General features: G+C 53.1%; 1 protein-coding gene across 1 annotated transcript; it reads right to left on the reverse strand.

The window, feature by feature from the left end:
• Window positions 1-5,103: 5,103 nt before the first annotated feature.
• On the reverse strand, window positions 5,104-12,131 carry PDZK1IP1 (PDZK1 interacting protein 1). The gene is made up of 4 exons (XM_071435629.1): window positions 11,980-12,131; window positions 8,131-8,239; window positions 6,166-6,264; window positions 5,104-5,639 (listed from the first exon to the last, which is right to left on the reverse strand). The coding sequence occupies exons 1-4, from the start codon at window positions 12,044-12,046 to the stop codon at window positions 5,567-5,569; spliced, it is 348 nt and encodes a 115-aa protein (XP_071291730.1). The 5' UTR covers window positions 12,047-12,131; the 3' UTR covers window positions 5,104-5,566.
• Window positions 12,132-21,949: the final 9,818 nt, after the last annotated feature.

Genomic DNA, 21,949 nt, shown 5'->3' on the forward strand with positions numbered 1-21,949 from the left:
ACCAAGGCCTGCATGTGAGCCGTGCCATGGTGACAGACAAGGCTGTGCAACTTTCACCCCCAGCACTGGCGTCACAGAATCACTGCAGGCACCAACACATCCAAACCGTGTCTGTCTGCCTGTCTGTCTGCCTGAGCAGCTCTCTGCTGATGGCCAGATCACCACAGTCAAACCTGAGCATCTCCCCATCCACTGAACTCCTGCAGCCCTCCTGCTCCCCATCTCTGCTGCCTGCTGCATGCCCAGTTTGAGAAAAAACATTCTGCTCAGGCTGGATCCAGACCTTTGTTTTGGCTATGTGGGTACCAAAAGGGACAGGGATGCTGAGATTAACCAGCAAGGTGCAGCTTGTGTTTATTTTGCAAGGCAGCTGAAGACCAAGTCCCTCTTCTCCCAGCCCTCCCCTTCTCACCCTCAGAGGGAGGCTGGGTGCAGGTTGTGCAGATGCCAGTGCCACCACCCTGGCACCGCTGCTGGGCTCAGGTCTGAAAGGTCAGAGTCCTGCTGTGCTCCTCCCCAGCTCCAGCACAGCCAGGCCTTCAGAGGGCAGTGGTTTAAAAACACCTTTTTGTTACTGAAAAATCCTATTTGTCAGACATTTGAGCCACCCATCTGGGAAGAGGCAAACCACCTGGAAGCTCTGCTCATCTACTCTCCAGCAGGTGGTCCAAGAAAGGAGCTTTGGGTGCTCTTGGCCACAAAGACCCATCCCAGTCTCCTTGGTGGTGGGCTCCAAAAGAAACCTGGTGGCACTTAGAGGTGTCACTGCAGCATCTTCTGGTTTGGGAATGGGGGGTAAGACCCCCAGCTGCTGCCCACCCCATTAACTGTACAGTGCCCTGTGTTTTGGGGCCATCTCCCTGTTCACTGCCAGGACCAAAGCTGCCCATTTGGTTTCCAAGAGTCCTTCTGATTGCTAGATTGTTATGAATGGCCAACCCCAACCACTTTCAGCAGAGACTTTCTCCAGGGAAACTGCTCTTGGTAATCTGCTTGGGAGAGAGAGGAGAAACTGCTGACATTTTTGATGCAAAAAAAATGGATTGTTATTCCAGGCAGTTGTGACAGTAATTGAGCTAAGCAGAGCCAAACACTTTAAAATCTCCTCCTGTTAAGATTCATGCTTAAACCAGGTTTGCAGTTCGAAGGGCCAAAGCTTTTGAGGGAAGGTCTCACAGCACCAATGCGCCGTGAAGCCCTAATGCAGCAGGAGAAAACTCTTCCAGTTTTCAGCTTAGCCAGGTCAAACTGAGCAGCACAAACATCCCCCCACCTTCAAACCGTGGCAGTTTCTGGACAGCAGCTTGTACAAGATAACCTCCTCTGCCAAGGCAGCCCCAAACGGCTGGGAGAGCAGCAGAGGAGCAGTGTGAGAGCGGGGCAGCAGGCAGTGACACAGATCTAATCGCCCATTTGCCCCGAATATCTCCGTGGCAGGCAGTGACATTTCTGCGCTGTCTCAGCTCGCTCCTCCGTCACCATGGCTACAGCAGCCGCCAATCCAGGGCGAGCCCTTCCCGAGTACCACAAACCCTCTGGGAGATGCTGGCAGAGCCAGCCCCTTTGGCACGGAGACACCTCGGGGACCCCGGGACAATCCACAGCACCAAAAATTTCCCTTTTCCTTTTTTCCTTTCTCCTTTTCATTTTCTCTTTTTCTTTTCCTTTTTTTTTTTTTTTCTTTTTTTTTTCTTTTTGAAGCACAAACAATGGAGCTAAAAGGTTGGGTATCAGGCCGATAATCATGAATGACGTGTCGTTATTACACACCACACATCCATTATCTCCCACTCCAGCCATGTCACAGGCGGCTGGAGGAGGGCAGATAACGGGGTGCCTTCATGCAGATGGCTTATTATCAGGATGTTCCAGGAGGGGCTTTAAGACAGTTAGTGATGCTGTTTGCCAGTTAAAGATTAGAGACCCCAGAGAATAATTAACAATCCCAAAACCCAGTTTTTCTGCTGGATTCTTCAGCTTTCTCCCCCCTCCCCCATTCTCTTTAATCTATTCACTCTAGCAGGTGTAATAAAGTGATAAGGACAGGCTCCGGGGATGTTTGTTTGGCTACTACGGGTGTATAAACCCACAATGGATGGCATTTTTCTTCCGGCTTTCAGGGGCTTGAATCGAGACCAAAAACTTTGCAGCCCCCTTGCCCACACACAGCCACCCCTCCACGCCGTGCTCCTGGATTCCACCTGGGTGGCTGGGCTTCTTCCCCACCCAAAGGACCACCCAAAGGCTGGGACAGGCTCCCTTTTTTCCTCTGGAGATCCAAATCACACCTCCTGGGTGTCAAGGTGCCCAAGGCCGGGATATAAACCTGAGGTTTGCTCAGGTGCAGGGGTAGAGCTGCTTCCAGCAGCAGTTTACCTGAATACAACAAATCTGTAATTAAACTATTTTGGGATAGTTTATATCATAGGTGTCCACCTGCCCAAACTGCTGCAGTTACAGCTGAAACGTCTCAAACCTTCATAGCTAAAGAGCCTCAGGAGAGATTGGGGAAGCATCAGAGTAAAGGTGGCTTCCAACAAGATATCTCATTATCTGGGGTTCCAAGAGATGTGTTGCACCCTCCTAGGTCACAAAGAAAAGTCGTGATACACCTTGTAACAAAGTGGATATGCAAAACCCCCCCCCACCCTGAATATCTTCTGCCCCAAAGGAGACCATCCTGTCAGCAGCAGAACACAACCCTGGAGATCTTCCTGAAGCCCAAGGCTTCAGAGATAATGGCATTATGGAATGGGGGGGATAGGATGGAGAACTCGTGGTGTCCTCACCCTTCACTGGTGGGCGTGGGGAGGCTTGTGAAGGACACCTTCATCCCCCTGTGCTGTTGGAGAGAGGTATTGGAGGGGATTTGGCCCTCAGGCAAGTTAGCTTTGGGCCCTTCAGAGAGGTCTGTGAAGCTGTGGGAGGTGCCCCTCACCTGGGGGTCTCAGGTAGAGCCCGGACTCTGGAGGACATTCCCCAGCTCACGGGGGCTGTGTGGAAGGCACGAGCACTGGAACACCAGAAGTTGTCTTCCCAATCACGCTCATCCTGCCAGGGAGGGATGAGACAGCATTGTGCCTTAAAGAGCATCCCCACCCTATCAGCAAGAGATGAGATATCCTAATTATGGCAGTACAGACGAGGATCTGGGCTGTATCAGCCAGCACAGAAAGGTAAACAAGAAATATAACAATGGACCCTTAACACTCATTAGCTGTGTCAGATAATACCTCACTTTTCCCCCTTTGGGGCTTAAAATCTAATTAAGATTTTCCAACAATAAATTTCATTTATGCTCGCTCCCTTTTGTTCTTTTTAGGATCACACCGAGAAGCGTTTGCGAGCGACTGCACAGCTCGAGGGAAGGCAGCTTCAGTCAGCCTCAGCTTCTGCTTCACACAGACAAGGGAAACTGAGGCAGGACAGCACCCTGGGCAGTGCAGAGGTGAGATCCTGCTAGGACATAGCACTGGCCCCGCACAAGGTGCTTTCCCCAGGGAAGGGAACTCCAAAGGGGCTCTGGTTGTGATAAGACCAAGCAGGAAAGCTCCTGGGCAAGCCCAGCAGTGAAGCCTTGTCCTTGCTCAGACTCACAGCCATGGCAGGGATCCGTGGGGAAAGGGACACTGAGATGAGGCCCTCTGAGCACACCTGCACTCCAACCCCACATCCAGGCATTGCAGGGTGAGCAGCTCGGGCATCTCTCACACATTCACTGTGTACACAGGGCAGGGAATGAACTCCTGTTGTTACTCATTATAAGGATGACATTGTTAACTTCTTTTGCAACTGAGAGGTAAAAAATTAATGGGTTCCCTTCCTCTTGCCACACCCCCAGCCCAAGTGCTGACAGAGCAGGAACAGGCAATGACTAATCCTTAAACCCTGCTGAGTACAGCAGTACCACTGAACCTTGGGGAGCTTGGTTTTCTCCAAACCCACGTGATGTTTGGCACCTGTGAGAGGAAAGTCAGGGGAGCAGCATCCATCAGGGGCACAGTTGGGGTGCTCCAGGACCCAGCCTGGGGCTGGCTCAGCCTCCAGCTACCCAAGGGAGGATGGTAGATGGCAACAGCTCTGACGTGATGTTGGGGATGCAGCCATCCTGCCTTCATATCTGAGGGCTTGACCCCTCTAACCCTTCTGCCTGTTTTCTTCTACTCCCATCCAATTTCTCAATGGGAGCTGTGATTTCTCAATGCCAAGGCTTTGAGGGCATTTTCAAAATACTCACCTACCTCAGGCTCTAGGGAAAATACCTTTTGAGGTGGGGCTGTTACTGGAAGACATCTACCTGAATTTTTGTGTCTCCACTTGCTAGGGACATCAGCAGCCTCAGCTGTGGGAAGTGCACAGCAGAGCCCTAGAAATACCTCACTCCCAGGGGCTGCCAAAAATGCCCTCTTATAAATCTCCCACCCCAGTGCTGCTCCAGCTGGGCTGCCCTTGGTTGCAGAGTCTTTCTTCACTGGTCAGGAAGAGGACCCTTCATGCCACTGGAGTAACTCATGCTCCAGGAATGGCCAAAGCATCAGAGGTCTCTCATTTCAATCTTCAAATGCCACAGCTTAGAAACACTTGTTGCTCCCATGGTGGCCCTGGCACTGCCCCCACCACAGCAAGAGGCAGACCCTGGTTAATGAGCAGCCTGGCAGGAGCAGGTTGCACCATGGCCAGCTGCCCCAGGATAGCCAGCACTGGCCAGAGTGGCCCCCAGCCACCTCCTGGCAGCATTGATCAATGACTGCCATGCCTCCAGCCTGGAAATGGCTCCCAGTTGGCTGTAGGGCTGCACACTGGGGTCAGTGGGATTCAGGGAGTGCTGCCTTTCACCCATTAAGCAGCACTGAGAAGTGCTGGGTTGTTTCTGTGGCTCAGTAACCCCACCTGGCAAATGGAGGGGAATGATGGTCTCACTTCCCTGTAAATCCCTTTGAGGCTCTGGGGCAGTCCAAATGCTGAGCATTCCCTGATGTCCTTCATTCTCCCAACTGCCTGAAGGCTGGGAGAGCTGTGAGATGCCAGAAAGTCCTTTGGCTGATTAGCAGAACGACCCTCTTGGCTGTCATAGGCAACAATTCTCTTTATTGCTCACCGGGAAGATATGTACAGAGGGGGAGGCTTGTTCTGACATTAAAATGCATGGTGTAGGTCATAAAAAGGAGGGTGAACTGGGGAGAAAAGAGTAGGTTTTCCATCAGCAGCTCCCTGGAGGGCAGCTGGGAGCATGGGGATGTCCCAGGCACCCAACAGGATCCCCTCTGTGTCTTGAACAGGTCAACACCCTCCTGGGACTTGAGACAACCAGGTGGGGTGACCACCAGGCAGGAGAGGTGGCACCTCCAGACCCCTCCTGGGAACTGATGCCTGTGTGGACAGCAGCCCCAGAGGGACAAGAACATGTCCCACGGGTGGAAAAGGAGAAGATGAGGAGGTGGTGGTGCTGTGGAGAGGCCAGGGCCCCTCAGTCCCGGGGATGCCAGTGCAGAGGGTCTCTGTGGAAGCGCCCATCGCAGCAGCGGGAAGCGGATGGAGGGCAGAGGAGGGTGGTGGGTGGGTGCTGCTACATGGCCGTGGTGATCACCTTCTCCTCGGGCTCCACGGTGTTCTCGTAGGCGTGCTGGTTCTCTTTGGACCTGCACCAAGAGGGACAAGTGCAATGCTGAACTCAATCCCAAGACCAGCATCCCCAAAGCCACCAGTGGTGTCCTGACCCTGCTGGTGCCAGCTGTGCACAGAGTGAGGGGTGAGATGGGGACCACAGGAGGGGTCACCCTGAAAGGACCAGAGCCAAGTGTGGGGTGGGAATTGCTCTAATTGTTAGTAAGGGCTGTTTTGGCTGTCACCATCCATGTGGTGACTGGTGGTCACTTTTGGTGGTTTCCTCTTTTGGGAATCTGTGACCTAGCACAAGAAAAATGTGGTGTAGCAGGTTGTGAGGTGGTGGATGGATTGTGGGTCTCAGCTGCAGGGATAGGGAGAGATGAGGGAGAAGGGGATACTCCCTCACTGCCTTGGGCTTAGCCCCTGGAAAGGTTAAAAGCCCCAAAAATAGGTGCATGGGACGTGGGTGAGACCACAGCTCTGCATGTCTGAGCTGTCCCCAGGGGAACAGAGCAGAGCCTGGGAGCCATGGGGAAGAAGTCTGAGCAGGTCCTTCACCTGAAGTCAGCTGCAGCTGATACGTATCTGCCTTCATGGCCGTTGGACATGACAGCATCTGGCTTGTCCTCCACGCTCACCACGTTCTCAGCACTTTCCCTGCAGGGAGGGAAGAGAGGAGTTTGCAGGAGCACCCAAGGAGCCGTGCAGGGCAGCAGCCCCTTACTGGTGATGACACCACAGAGACAATAAACGACCTGGATGTGATTCTGTCCTCACACACCCTGCTCAGCCTCCTTCCCAGCAGGACAAGGGCAAGGAGAAACACCCTCCCTGCAGGTTTGCAGAGGCTGTGCCAAGTGCCAGCCCCTGTCCCCACAGCAGTGACTCCCAGCGCCCTGCTGGCAGTCAGCAGAACTCATTGTCAATACGTGGGATTGTTTCCTCCTGCTAACTGGTTTTTCCAGTCTACTTCTGTGCAATCTGTAACAAAATAGTCCCTGTGGATCCCGATGGACACAGAGAGAGCAGCCAAGGCTCCGCTGGTGCCTCAGCCCTGGCGCAGGAGGGCTGTCCTTGGGCACATCCATGTGAGCAAAGCAGAGCTGCTCTCTCTCAACAGTGAGCCTGGATTGCTTGCAGAAGGAGGCACTGGGCAGGGATGGGGTGTTTGGAGCCAGACTCCAAAAGCTCTGGAATGAGCCTGTAGCCTGAGCAGCACCGCGGGTTTAGCGGCAGAGGGTGGGTGCAGGTCCACCCTGCATGCACGGCCCTGCCTCCTCCAGCACCTGCCCAAGGGCAATTTCAGAGGCTTTTCCAAGGAACAGCCTGGCACAAACAGGCAGTGGCTCGAGCTGATAGCTGCTGTCACAGTGACAGCACAGAGCTGGCAGGGCTCCAGGCTGCTGAGCCTCGCTGCTGCTCTTCTGAAGAAAGGCCAGATTAATTAAAACAAGGCACCTTCCCTCCTCAAGCCCTCCTCAGCATCCTCTGCCTCCAGGCTGGGAAAAGGCAGCCAGGCACGGGCAGCAGTGGGAAACACCACTCCTGCCTGCCACTCCATGGGCTGGGGGTTCCTTCAGTGTGAGGACAAAGGTTCCTCTTTGGGAAACAAAGACCACAGTGGCAAATCAGACCACATAAATATATATATACACATGTTGTATCATGCATTGGCTCAGAATGCATCCCAAAGGGATCTGCTTAAAATGCCTCTGGGGCTAAAGCTGACCTACAGATGCTCAGAGTGTAAGCCAGCTGCCCACCTCCCCAGCCTGGAGAGGCTGCAGGAACATTCAGGTTCAAGAAGATTCCATCCTAAAGCAACCCCACCAGTGCAGAGGGACCAGGAAACAGATGTGGGGTGCCTTTGGTCTTCATCCCCTGTTGCCTTTGGGCTCAGGTTCAAGATCAGGTTACTGCAACTTAGCCAGCTGGCCTTGCTCAGCTGAGCAGGAGCAGCAGCCTGTGACTCTGCTTGGCCAAGGCAAGAGTTAACCCATCCCACAGAGCCTTTTTCAGATGAATAAAGACACCACATTGGCCTGTGCCATGGGCTCCAGGTGGAGGGTACTGCCAGTGCCACTACCTCCCTTTTCTCCCAGCTCCTCTCAGTGTGTTCTCACAACTTGGTTCTGTCTGCTTTGCAAAAAAAGCTGGTTCAGGCCTTATCCCATGGACACAAGGCACATGGGAGCTGCACCCCCAAAAGCCACGGAAAGCCAGGCTGGGCCAGGTCCCTGAACACGTTCCTATGTGGTCCAGCCACGATGCCATGGCTTTGCCATTCCCAGCCCAGTGCTTTCTTTTCTCATGGCAGCATTTGTAGGGTGCAAGCTCCCACCTGGCAATCAGTAACAGGGATCACAGACCAGGAAAGGGACAAAAGGACAGGGAGATGAGGACAAGGAGTCTTTGCTCTCCCAGCACAGCCAGCATGGTGTTCCCAATGCTGGCACACACACAGAGGCTGCTGGAAGGGACACGTGCAGCTCAGCCCAGCTCAGAGCCACCTCCCACACTTACACTTTGTCCTTACACCAGAACCTGTTGACCACGAAAGCGATGGCCACCAGCACTAGGAACACAACCACTGCAATGACACCCTGTGACCACGGCTGGAGGCTGCCCCGGGCTGCAGGGAGAGAACAGGACACGGTTAGAAATTCACCCTCAGCCCTCATCTGCCCAGCTCCTCCCATCCAACCTCAGCAAGCTCCAGATGAGAGCTTGATCCTGCAAATCCGAGCAGAATGTTGGCGTGGGTTCAGGCAGGCTCACCTGGGTGATAGCAATGAAATAAAATACAATTAACAGAATTTTCACTGGTGTTTGCATGTGGAGTGTGGTGCCTGGCAGCTTTGGGGCCCCATATCCACTGACATTCACATACAAATACATAAACATTCACCCTGGGGGGCTGGTGACCCTGTGATGAGGGAGAAAAGGCCTGGGGGACATGGAGGAAGGGAGAGAAGGAGAATGTTTGCCAAATGAAGGAAGGCAGAGGTGTTCCAGCAAACTGCTTATTCTCTGTCCCCAGATGCCACAGACACCATTCCTGGGACATTTTCCAGATACTGACTGATAAAATAAGGACTCTGTAGCAGGGAGAGTGTTAGATTGGGTTGCCACTCCCACTGCAAAAAGTTGTCATGGTGGATTTTGGTAAAATGCACCATCCAACAGGTTTCCAGAGCAACAAATGATTTATGACGGAAATTGAAGGCTGAGACATTCAGAGGAATAACCTCAGCACAAAGAACAGGTGGGGCTGGCAGGGGCCCAGGCAGCATTGGGGTGGAGAGTGGGAGCTGGCTGGGATAGCCCCATTTGCCCCAGGGATGGAACAGACTGACAGGTTCATTTTTCTCTATCCAGACCTAAGCAGGAATCCAGCCACGGGTGGGAAGGCTGTGAGACACATTCCTGGATGTGGGCAGGATGCAAGGGCAGGCAGTGAGAAGAGGAAACCTTGTCCCAGCCCTTGCTGGGATGGCTGCTCCTTGCCTCCCACTGGATTTTGGACAATGGAACATTCAAAGTAGTCAAACCCATCCTAAAGTGCCGTCACATCAGCACTAAAGGACACCTTGTCCACACAGCCTTTGAGATTTAATTGGTATTTACTCAGACCCAGCTTTTCCTCACCTGCTGATCAGAACAGCAACCCCTGCACATGCCCTGGTCCCTCTGCAGGGGCAGCTGGGGCAGGTGCAGGGTGACACCTGCCAGCCCCAGCAGCAGCCTCAGGACACTCAGACCCAGCCAGGGATACCTGCAAGGCTGAGCTGCCCCAGGATGAGCAGTGGATGCTTCAGTCCCCCTCAGGAACTTTACACTGAATGTTCCCTCTGTCTCACAGGAGACAAGCCTCTGCTATAAAGAGAAAATAATCTTTACTAGCAGTGGTAAGAGTAGGCTGCATGCTCCACACGTGCCAACTCCTACCCCACAGACAGCTTCACACTGGCTCTGCTGCTAACAGCTCTCTTCTCCCTCTGATTTTGGGGAGGGAGACTGTCCTTTGGTAACACCCCCAGCTCCTGGAGTCTTTACTACAAGAGACTTTAATTTAAAAAATAATAAATAAAACAACAGCCAACCTCAACCCCCAAAACACGGCTCTTTTTTTCCTCTTGGAAGTGCAATCAGCCTGGCCAGCTGACTGACCAGCAGTGCCAGTCTGGAAAGCAGTGGCACTGCTGGGCAAGGGGCTGTGAGAACAGCCCTGAGTGGCACCTCTCAGCCCCCTCTCTCCACAGAGACATTTGTCGTGTTTCTGCAAGGTCCCAGGGCAGAAACTCAAGCAGGAGGAGCTCAGATGGAAATTCCCTCTCGTATCAGTGTGTTTCCACTGAAACACCATTGGATCAGCAGGCTGCTGCTGCTGGCAGCCAGGGGTGGTGGCCGTGGGGAGAGCAGATCTCAGTCCCCTCCTGTCCTACCTGGTGGTCAAGGATGCTCCTGCCCTGCTGCCCACCACTCACCTCTGTGAGTCCAGCCCCAAACACACCTATTGCCTCCTGGCTGAATTTTGGCTCACTCTGCATCCTCCCTCACTCTGCCCTTGGCTGCTGGCCACATTTATTTATTAGTGGTAGTTTATTTTTCCTGCCAGACCCAGGGTTTCCAGCCTAAGCCTGGGTGGTGGGGGAATGGTCAGGTCCAGCCCTTTGTGAGGTTCCTGCTGGGGTTAAGGAAGTTCAAGGGCAGCCAGGGAATGAAGTCAGCAATGACTTAAACTGCCAAATTTGCATCTTGTGATCTTCCAGGAAAGGAGGGGGGAAGAAAAGTGGTAGCAGACCTCCTTGGAGCAAGCATGCTCAGGAGGTACTGGATGGTTTTGTGAGTGAAATCTCACTCCTGTGGCTGTTTCCACCAGATTCCAGAGCATCCAAAGCCAAAAGGGAAAACACCAAACCCAAATCAAGGGTTTCTGGCTTTCAGAGATCATGTAGGGCCTGGCTGCAGGGGGAGATAAGGACGGTAGGGGAATGGCAAATGCCTTTGCATTGGGCTGAAATACCAGCTGGGAAGCTGCACGGGCATAAGAAAGGAGGAATAGGGATCAGGCAGGAGCAAGAGCTTGATAGGATCTGTTCAGGGAGTAAAGGTTTGGGTCCCAGCCCTCCCTCGGGGGCACTGCCTGGCTGCAGTCCCACCAGCACACCTTGCTGCCCTGCCAGGAGGGATGGCTGAAAGGATGAGTCTCACCTGTGCAAACAGGGCTGTGTTCCTGGAAAAATGCTTCACCAGGGATGCCCCTCCTGGGTCAGCCTGTCCCTCGGGCTCTGCCACCTCCTCTCTGTGTTTCCCCACAGTAATGATGGGGTTTCCCCCCACAAACAAGATCTCTGAGGCCAAGCTAAGCAGCGTGGAATCTGCAGCCCTGGCAGATGTGTCTCCTCACATCTGCAGCTACAAACCAGACCAAGAAAAGTGCTGGTGCCAAAATAGGCCACTGCACTTGTTGCAATTCCATTTCCACACTCAACAGCTAATTTGAAGACACAGACCTGTTTTTTAATGCATCTTCTCTGAGTGTTTGGACAGCTTTGGCTGGCCTGCCTTTTCTGCTGTCTAAGGAAGCTGTGCCAGGCTCTGAATCCTCATTAAAGGATTTTTTTTTCTTTACTCTTTCCAAGCAAAACTTTCAACCCTGCTGACAATGGACACTCCAGACTGTTCAATCCTCAGCAAGCTGGTAAACAAACACAGGAAGAGCGGTCAGGGCTGGGGCATCAGGAGGAGAAAGAGGGAGGGAATTTTCCGGGACTTGGGCAGCACCAGATGAGTTTTAATTACTCCTCATTATTTCTAGCATTAGAGAAGCCCTTAGTGATTTTCCTAAAAATAATACCCTAGCACAGGAAGTTTCTCTGTTAAGTCTTTGGGAAGAGAAGAGGAGGTCAACTTGCTGAGGAAAATATTTGCTCCTTCTCCTCAGCAATGATCAAAATTACAGATTAACAGGAGGATCAGAGAGCGCAGGGAGCAACCCAGAACAACACTTGCTCAAGGATAAGAGTGAGAAAAAAGAAAGAAAGAAAAAAGCCTTAAGAAAACAGATTGCTCATCTCGGTGCACAGTCCTGCCAGAGGTAAAGCAGAGCAGTTTATCTCTGTGCAAGCACCTCAGATAAACCTCAGGTGGCAGTTCTGCAAAACAGGTAGAGAGTCTCTATATCCCAGCTCCAGCAAAACCTCACGGACACCCACCCATCCAGAGCTAAGCTCAGGAAGGAGCAGGGATGAATTTTCCCTCCCGAAGACACTCTTGCACTGTTGTCCCTTGTCCCCCACCAGCAGCTCCCACCCGCCGGGGGCTCGCTGCCTTTCCCTGCCTCTGTTTCCCGAGAGGTCAGGCCCTTACCTTGCTGGCAGAAGGCAGCTGGCAGCTGCAGGAGCAGCCCCAGGAGCAGCAGGCAGCGGGCGGGCATGGTGGCAGCGGGGCCGGGCTGTGCAGGGAGAGCCGGGCACGGAGCAGGGAGAGCCGGGCACGGAGAGCAGGGAGAGCTGGGCAGGGAGAGCAGGGAGAGCTGGGCAGGGAGAGCAGGGAGAGCTGGGCACGGAGAGCAGGGCAGGGAGAGCAGGGAGAGCCGGGCAGGCAGAGCCGCGCACAGAGCTGGGCACGGAGATCAGGGCACGAAGAGCCGGGCACGGAGAGCAGGGCACGGAGAGCAGGGAGAGCAGGGCACGGAGAGCAGGGCAGGGAGAGCCGGGCACAGAGAGCCGGGCACAGAGCCCTGCCGCAGGAATGAGCGCCTGGTCAATTATCAAACGCCCCAAGGAGGAAGGCCGATGCTCTCTCTCACCTGGTTATTCAAATCCTGCTGCGGGAAGGAGGCGCCTCTGCGCCCTGTCCCGCCAAAGCCGGAGGGGAATTCCGGGCGCGGTGACTTGAACCTGACAGTCCCCTTAGGTGGGGCGTGGGAGGCAGCTCAGGCACAAAACAATTGCGTCGGCCCAGGAGGGAAAAAACGAGACCCAGGTGGGTCAAACTCTTCCCCAGTGAAGGGGAGCGTGGTGTCCCCCAGGTCCCCTCCCCACAGGAGGAGAACAGGGGGAGCCCAGCAATGCCCCAGCTCTGACATCCCTTCCCACCCTGTGGGACCCCCACTCACTTCCCTGCTTTTTCTTTTCTACAAGTGTCACTAATAACCCAGCAAAACACATTTGTGACTCTAAGACATTCAATTAATAGAGCAGATTCTGTGCTGGGCACTGCCTCTCACCTCCCACGCCTTGTTTAATGGTGACACTATTAAACAGAGCAGCATTCATTTTATTGAGTCATCAGGGCTGGCCCCAAAATTTCTTCAGTACCAGGAGAGGTAGAAACAGCCAAAGAGCTGCAGCAGGCCTCAAGGCTTGCCCTTCACAAAAGCTGCACAAATGCTGCAGGACAGAGAAAGTTGCAGGTCCCGAGTTAAGCAGTTTTCCAGTCCATGTCAGGTTTGGATGACTGGCAAGCTCACCCCACAGGAAGAATAAAAGATATTTGGCTTCACAGCTGAGAAACTTCGGTTGCTTCTGAAGGAAATTAGGAAGTTGTGAGCTGGGGGTTCCATTGTCACTCTTCTTGTGGTGTGTCACAGCATCTTTGAAACCCCACAGCAGCATCTGAGCCCCCGACTTCTGGGTCTGGTGATTTCCATTCCAGGGACCCTGCCTGGGTGCTCCAAATAACACTTTATCCCATGGGACCCATGTTCAGGAATGTGCAGCACCCTCAGAAATGCACACTCATCAGAGGAAGACTGCCTTCCTCCACCTCAACTCTTTACCCCTGTATTTACAGTAATATCATTTATCCTGAACACAAACCAGGCCTGACTTTGAGCTGTATAATATTGAAGGCCAGTTCCCAACTCTTTCCCAAATTCCTTTCCACAGCCAGGCCCCCAGCTGCAGTGTGGGATAACCCCACTGCCAACCCCACTAATTTTTCCTTGTGAAATCAGTGGTGCAGGGACTTTCCTACGCACCCAGCAAGGAAGTGTCACAACAAGGGCCCATAATTAGGCCCTGTAAAACAATCTCATGTTACAGAGGAAAAGGAATGGCTTGTGAATGACTAAAAACGAGAGTGAACTTTGGGTTCCCCAAGACCTGGGGAAAGGCGGTGGGAAAGCGTGCAGAGCTCTCCATCTTTGCTGCCTGCCTGTTGCTTTTCTCTGCAAAAGCCCAGCAAAAGCAGCCCGGCTGTTTGGAGCAGAAGCTTTATCAGCAGATCAGAAGTCCTAGAGGAGCTGGTCCTGCTGCTGCCCCTGGGAAATTCAAGGTCTGGGACATTCTGCTGCTGCTGTCCACTCCCTGCCACGCCTGGGGCTGGGTCCTTGGGTTCCTCCTCCACTACTCTGGGTTGTGTAATCACCCCAGGGCTCTGCACAGCACAGCTCCAGGGACTTGGGGTGATTTCCCAAAGACAGGGAGGTCTCAAGGATCCATCCAGGTGCTATGGTGACAGGAGATGACAGGCCAGGCCCTGGGATGAAGGCAGGGCTCCATGCCTTTCATACAGTGGTCTTGCTGTCAGCTCCATCCTAAGGAGCAAATAATACTTTACCAATTGCATGTTCCCACATTTATATGACATTTAAGACAAGTCAGTGATTTTTGTCTCACTGATGAGGCCAGGGAACCACCCAGTGCTTATCTCAAAGCTCCCCTGTGCTCCAAAGCACGTTTAGCCATTAGGAAGGAAGGGGCCTCTGTGACAAAGCTCCCGTGGCACCTCCTGGTTGCATGTCCCTGGGTCTGGCCTGGGGGGATGAGAAACTGCAGGTCACTGTAGCAGCCTCACTGCAGGGGCAAAGTCTGAAATTCCAACAAATTATTTGCCAGCCAGGTTTTCCTTTTGGCATCCTGGCCGTGGCTTGGGAGCTGCAATGACAAATAACTGTGTGTTTCTTCTGCTGGCTGATGGAAATCTTGCTGTCTCTCTCATTTAAGCCTCCAGCAAAACCCAGCCATGGCGAGGCAAAGCCCTACAGGTCCATTTTAGAGCTGAGGGAAACTGAGGCACAGAAGGACAAATCACCCTGGCAGCATTTGGTCAAAGCCAAGTGGAGCCAGAGCCAGGTCATTGCTCTTTCAAGGACCCACATGAGCAGTTGCCTGTATAACAGATTTTGCACAAAACAGGGATTGGAATTTCAGGCTTTACACTCATATACTCCAAAAATTGGTGATTATTTCCCCTAAAAAAATACATAATTTTTAGGAAAAATTAATATTTGCTCAAAGCAAAGTTCCCAGATGATGTATCTCAAAGCACAGACGCCAGTTCCTCTTTGAAAAACATTGTGGGACTCTGGGTTTTAATGGGAATCGTTTTCTTTCTTCTTCACCTCCTTCACTTCCTTCCTTCCTCCCTCTTTCCTTCCCTCTTTCATCCTCTCCATTTCCTCCCTGTCTCCCAGACAGAGCCATAAAAATTAAAAAATACTATAGGAGAGCAAACCTGAACATTCCCTAAAGAAGATCGTGTTTTGTCATAGAAAAGGAATTATAAATTTTTTACATTTCAATCACTGCTATAAAACATAAAAAAACCCCCCCCAAAAAAAAAAAAACAACCAAAAAAACCAAACCAAAAACCCAAACACAAATCAAATGTAAAATTTCTTATTTCTTTTGACATCTACCATCCAAACCAAATATTCTTTGCTTGTGCCAGGGATCTCTCATGTCCCGTTGACACTTGTCTTTCAAATCCTGCCTGCTCTGGATGCTGCCAGGAGAGAGCCAGGAGCTACAACCACTGTGAAAAGGGCATTTTCTTGGCTCATGTGCCACTGTGGGTAAAAGGCAGCAGAAAAAGGCAGCTCCTGCTCTGGGTTTTCATCTATCACAGCTCTGTACCCCGCTTCTCCTCTTTAAAAATGCCTTTAAACTGCCATGAATTTTCTTATTTATGTGTATTTTCTTATTTATGCTGAACACCCCAGTGCCAATGGCTCGGCAAAGGCATCCATGACCTTCACTTGCCCTTAAGGCCAGCTCAGCAGCCCCACTGTGGCCCGTGGGTATTTCATGGGACATTCTGGATGATGTTTTTTACCCCATTTGATTTTGGGGTGGATCTCTGGGCAGCATTCAAGCCCTCCACTCCCTGGGCAGGGGCCTGATGCTGCTGCTCCTCCATCCTAGGGCAGCTCAGGGGTCTCTCCCCTGTCCACTGCCCCCCTGAGCTCCCTGCTCCTCTATCCCTGGCATCAGGAGCTGCCAGGGCTCTGACAGCACCTTCACATCAGCCTCAGGCCACACAGCCTTGGAAAATCAGGCTGAGAAAACACCAACAGGATCCACCCTGCCTCGGAGGGCCGGGAGGAATCAAACCAAAAATCCCTGCAACAAGAAGAGACCCCACCTGCCTCTGCTTTGCCTCATTGCTGGGGGATGAGCCTGCATCTGTGACTCCCCCTGGCTCTCCCTTGTGCTCAGAGGGAATTCTGCACCCCTAATCACCTCTGAGCACGGGGGGGAAGCGCTGCTGCGTTGCTGGAGTGGCAGATAGGAGGGTTCCCAATGTGTGATGCTCAGAGAGGGAGAAAGGAGCTGACTTTGCTCTGGATATTCCCTCCTGCCCAGGGATATCGAATGGAATGAATAATTCGCTATCCGATCATCTCTAATCTTCATCCCATAAAATCAGCAGCAAGCTGGGAGGGCTTTTGAAGCCTCCAGCTGCATTTGCTGATAAGACATGAGGCAGGAAAGATTGGAAGCCCATAAAAATGATAATCTCAGGCTTCAGTGTAACTTGGTGGAAGGGTTTTCTCCTGTCCTTTCATTAAGGATGGATTTCATGATCTCCCTTAAATAACAACAAGCCTCCTCACGAGGAATCTCCTGCCTGAAAACTGATTGCATCGTCATTAGGAAATAGGAGACCAAGAAGCCACGAGAAAATAGATGGAGCACAGCTGAGCTCCAGGCTAAGGCCGAGGGGTGGGAGGGAAAGAGGGAATTGGAAGTGATTTCTGAGCACAGAGAGGATCTTTAGGCATTGGGGCCCTGCCTAGGAGAGTCAGGAGCTGGCACCACACCAGGCTGCTGGGCACAAGCCTGACGTGAGCCTGGATGTGGAGCAAAGCCTCCTCTTCCTCATCTTTCAGCTCCTTGGCATGAAGAGAAATAATCATGTCCCATTTCAGTGTGATTTGATACAGCAACCTCTACACCAGCCCCAAATTCAGTGAATCTGGAGAGAAGGGAAAGGAAAAAAACTCAGCAACCATTTACATTTGAATCTCAACTATGATGGATGAAAGGAGGAGAAGGGAAAGATGGCTGGTCTGGTGAGGGTGGAAAGTTTCAGGAAATAATTACCTCAGATGCCAGAAAATTAGGAAGAGAAATAGGAGAAAATTAAAAGTGTAAACTATAATCAGATGTTAAATTGCTTTTCTTCAGCTAATTGAAATAATGTTTTCTCTGCTACCCACCACTCTACCCCTTTCAGATGCTAATCCCTATCAAACATGGACTTACAATTACAAATTCATAGGCATTTTTTCCCAGGAGCAGAAATTGCTTTGCCCTGTAACCTCTAAGATGAGGTCTTAATAGGAATTCACGAGCAGCCTCTGGTAAAGCTTCATTAGCTGGAGAGAATAGACAAGGGCAAGTTGCAGTGCTCCCTAACCACTCTAGGGAAAAATTAATTTAAATTACTTTGTAAAGTAACAAGGCCAGATAATGTGTTTCCTTCTTGGATTATTGTTTTCCAACACCCTAATATGGGGGCAGATTAGGTTACTTTGTCTGTCTTGATGGTGGTCCGTGCTAAATTGTGATTTATGGAGCGCAGAAGCCTTTGGAAACACTGACCCCTTGGGCCAGAGCTGGATGGAGTTGGGGCAAGGGCCTGGCAGGGTCTCACCAGGCTGTTGGAGGGCAGGGGAAGCACCTCCAGCACAACTTCCACACAGCCTGGGAGAGAATCTCAGCTATTAAACGTGCCACTCCAGCTTTTCCCTGGCTGGAAATTGATCCAAGAGTCCTGCCGCTTTGGGGCAGCTTTAGGTTTGTTTCCTGGAGGCCATATCCTAAGCAATGCTGAGTTCTGTGTTTCCAAGGACTGGACCAACATGGAAAACCTCTTCCAGAAGTCTCGCAACAAAAGCTGCTGCATGGAACTGATTCCCGGCCACTAAAACCTAAAATGCACTAAAATATGCTGATAATCAAGCCTGCAGCCCCAGGAGGGAGAGGCTGTGGTTTCATACATCCCCTCCAGCCCTTGCCAAGCCCTCCCAAACAGAGCCATAATTCTCTTCCCCTGGCACCAGGCTGGGTGCTCTTCATGCTGGTGTGGGTTTATGGAGCTTTGCAGAGAGCCAGGCAAGGGGAGATGTGGTGATAAAGCCTTGGCAGAGGGGCTGGGAGTCCTCTCAGCACCCTGGGCACTGCCAGCTCCAGGCATTTTTCACCTGAGCCTTGTCACACAGAATGGGCCAGTCTGGCTGAACCCTGGGGACTGGAGCATCATTCAATGAGAAGACAAAGAGTGCAAAGGGCCTTTGGGCAGCAGACAGCACAGATCATCTCAGCTGATTAAATAGGTTCCCAGCTGATGTGGGAGTCCTAGGAGACCAGCCTGAAGCTGGGAAGATTTATGGGCAGCTACCTGAATTGGAGAGGGAATGTGTTGATTTTATTCCTGGCATCCAAAGGGATCGCTGCTGTTTTTCAGAGTAAAGAGGGCTGGTGAAAGATGCACCGGGACAGAGGGGTGGATAGGCAGGTAGAGGGAACCAGGGGCAGAAGTCCAACCCATCTAATAATTTACTTGTCCCCACTTACCTGGGGGAAGATAAAAAAACCCTCATGGCACCACTTTCTGTCATTCTCCCATCCAAAACAAGATTATAACCCCCAAGGATGCAGGTTTACACCATCCCAGCTTCTGCAGTCTTGAATCTTTTCCCTCCCCATCAGCAACCCACAGCTGTCCAAGCTCTGACAAATTCTGGACCACCTTTGCTGCTGACAAGCCCTGTGTTTTGATAGCTCCCAGCACAATTAATGTGCTCTTGAGTCTTAACTTTGCTGTCTCACAACAGGCAGGACCAAGCATCCTGAAAGGTAGAGGAGCACCAGGAGAGGTCAGGTGCCATGAGCAGGATAGCCCTGCATGACTGTCTGGGTCCCCAAGGGTAGAGAAAAGCCTGCATTCAGCAGGGCACCCCTGCTCAGCACCACCTGAGGAAGGTGATTTCCATCCTCCAGCCCCACATCCTCACTGGGAAAAGGAAAGGGCCCTGGGCAGAGGGAGGAGCATCCCCAATACAGGAAACCATCCTGAGCATCCTTGAACTCCGGGCTGCAATCAGCCAGAACCCTGCCAGCAGGCACCAGCCCTATTTCCACGGTCAGCAGCAGAGGCAGCAGGTTTTCAGGTGCCTTCTCTCTCCTCTTCCCTCTCAGAACCAGGGCAAAAGCCTGGAATATGAAGGGGGAAAAACAACGGGACCATCGGCAGTAAGTGAAATGAACCTAATAACCTCCACTTCTTTTCAACGAGCTCCAGTTGTTGCTTTACAAGTGTACTCCAACCCTGGCGAGTGGCAAACAAAAGCTCCCCTCTCCTTCTCCCTGCCTGTTAAACAGCCTTTTTATTTCAGCGAGCTGCATCTGCTGGGTGGCAGCCGCGATTACCATAACACAAGGGTAGGATTTGGCCGGAATGCTTCCCCCTCGACTCTACAACAGGCGGGAGCCTTGGGCTAGCAGGAAAATAAAATGAAAAATAAAGGGCAGGGAAAAAAAGATTGAATGCATGAAGTCACTTTTCTGGCTGCCACCCAAGCAAACAGATGCAGGTAATGGAGGAGAGGGGGGAAATCGTCCTTGTCTCCTCAGAGCAGCGACTTCTGCTGCTGGGAAAGGGAGTGGGAGGGACATGGAAAGGCCAGAGGGATTTCATGTGAGTCCAAGACCCGAAAAAGGCATTTCTCAGGGTGTTTTGAAGTTAGAAGAGCTTTTTGGGAACCTTAACCCATTCCTGAAGCTTTGGAGGCTGCCGGCCCCCTCAGGATGCTGCTGCAGGCGCTCCGAGTACCCTGAGATGGGGACAGGGATCCAGGGCTCCTGCAGGAGGGACAGGATTGATGGGAGAGGGCTGAACAATGCCAAACTGTGCCGATGTGCCACAGCAGCTCAGAACAGGCTCCTCTTGGACCCAGCCCTGAACAGGTTTTGAGGACAAAAGGTGAATACCCCTGGGAGATGCCTTTGCCTGGGACTGAGGAGGAGAGGCTGTTTCCAGGACTGGCGGGACATTAATTAGAACTCAGTAATTAGCAGGGCATCGGCACAGCCACCGACGCTCCCACTGGGGAGTGTGAGTCTTCACAGGGTCACCTCATCTCTGCTGAGTCCCAGGAGACTCGGCTGCCTGTGCTCCTCTGGCAGAACCAACAGGGAACTGGTGACAACAGGCACAGAACCCCCTGGCCTCACTTTCCAGGGAGTGGCAACCTGCAGACAGCACCGAGACCCCCAAAGCCTGGCCGATCTGGGGTAAAAGCAGCTGTCCCAACCTGTCTCTCTGCCTTTCTACCCCAGAATACAAAATTCTGCAGGAAAATAGCTGCAGTGTTCAGATACAGCGGGTTTAACACAGCGATCATCGGTGTGTGGCCACCCCAGGAAAACCTGCAGAGGGTGAAGAGGGCAAAAGGAAAGGGAAGAACGGAGAAGGGGAGGAGCAGAGAAAGTGAGGATGGGAAAGGACAGTCTTTAACACACTTTATTTGTGAAACTTGAGAAAACACCAAACCCCGTTACGAACAAACCGCGGGGCGGGCGCGGCGCTCCCTCGGGGCCGCTCGGGGCGGGGGGCGGCGCCCTCTGGCGGCAGCGCCGGGGGCGGCAGGGAGGGTCCGCGGCGGTTCGGAACCGCCCCTGTTCTGCGGCGGCTCCGCTTCGGAACCGCCCTGGTTCTGCTGCGGCTCCGCTCCGCTTCGGAACCGCCCCGGTTCTGCTACGGCTCCGCTTCGGAACCGCCCTGGTTCTGCTCCGGCTGCGGCTGCCCTCCGGAACCGCCCCGGTTCTGCTGCGGCTGCGGCTGCGCTCCGGTTCCGCGGCGGCCGGGCCCGGCCCCGCGGCGGGAAGCGCCGGTGCTGCGGTGCGATTGATGTTCCGTTTATCTGCGAGCGGGGCTTCCCCCAGAGCTGTTCAAAGGAGGCGCCCGCCCGGAGGAGGCGGCCCGGGGAGCGCAACACCCGCCCGGGCTCCGTGAGGGGCTGGGTGGGACCCGCGGGTGGGACCCGCGTGGGGCAGCTCCGCTGCGACCCCCGGGACACGGCACTGGGGAGGCGTCGGCTGCGAGCTCCTGCTGGAGAGCGGAGCAGCGGGCAGGGCGCTGGTGCTGTCACGGTGTCCCCTCTGGAGGGGACAGACACGCTCCCGCTCACGCCGCCTTTCTGCCCGTCCCTGGGGTGTGTGGATGTACGGCCTTATCCCTGTCCCGCCGCACCTGCACGCAGCGATAGAGGGGAGCCGCTCGGAGCAGCATGGAGCCAGCTGGAGGGTGGTCCCAGGGATGGGCAGGGAGCTGAGATAGGAACAACGGCTGCCACAGCTCAGCTCAGCCTTCCTGCCGCCCTGGAAACACCCCGGGAAAACATCCAGTACCTGCCTTGGATGGTTTGGTGCCATCTGACCCAGAAAGGAAAAAAAAACAGCTCAGGGTTTGCAAGGATGAGGCAGGGAGCGGCCTGTGAATGAATTCTGCTGATGGCAGCCAAAAGCAAAGCCACCCTGGAGTTTTGTCTGGTGGGGACAACAAGCAGGGCAGCGTGCAAGGGGGGACACATGTGTGAGCACGTCATGGGCTTGGGTGGCCTGAGGACACATGCAGGACTGCATGTCCACATCCATCCAAACGTGTATGTAGGACTGCCCACAAATGTGCATCCGTGGATGCACCCACAGGAATGGGACATGCAAGAAGGAGTGTTTGTGTTTGTGCACCATTACAGAGCAAGGGCACATGGGCTGTGCATTCCTGAGCAGATCAGTGCACACCCACCTGTCCTGTGCACGGACAGGTGTTTGTGGGGTGTGTTTGTCCCTCCTTGTCACACAGGTGGCTGTGCTGATGTGTCACTGCCAACCCGCCTCAGTGATGTCCCACACTGGAGCCTCACCCAGGCTTGTTCCTCGCCCTGAACCAACATGAACAGGGCACCAGCTCACCAAGAGCACCCCTGGCAAGCACAGAGATTTCCCCACCCAAAGCAGGCACTTCCCACGCACAGTATCCACAGTGGCACACTGCTGACCCCATCCAGGACACTCCTGCCAACCTCCAGCTCTCCTTTCAGTGC

Source organism: Agelaius tricolor, unplaced genomic scaffold, assembly GCF_023055355.1.
Source record: "Agelaius tricolor isolate 1412-34295 unplaced genomic scaffold, bAgeTri1.0.p SCAF_11, whole genome shotgun sequence".
NCBI lineage: Eukaryota > Metazoa > Chordata > Aves > Passeriformes > Icteridae > Agelaius > Agelaius tricolor.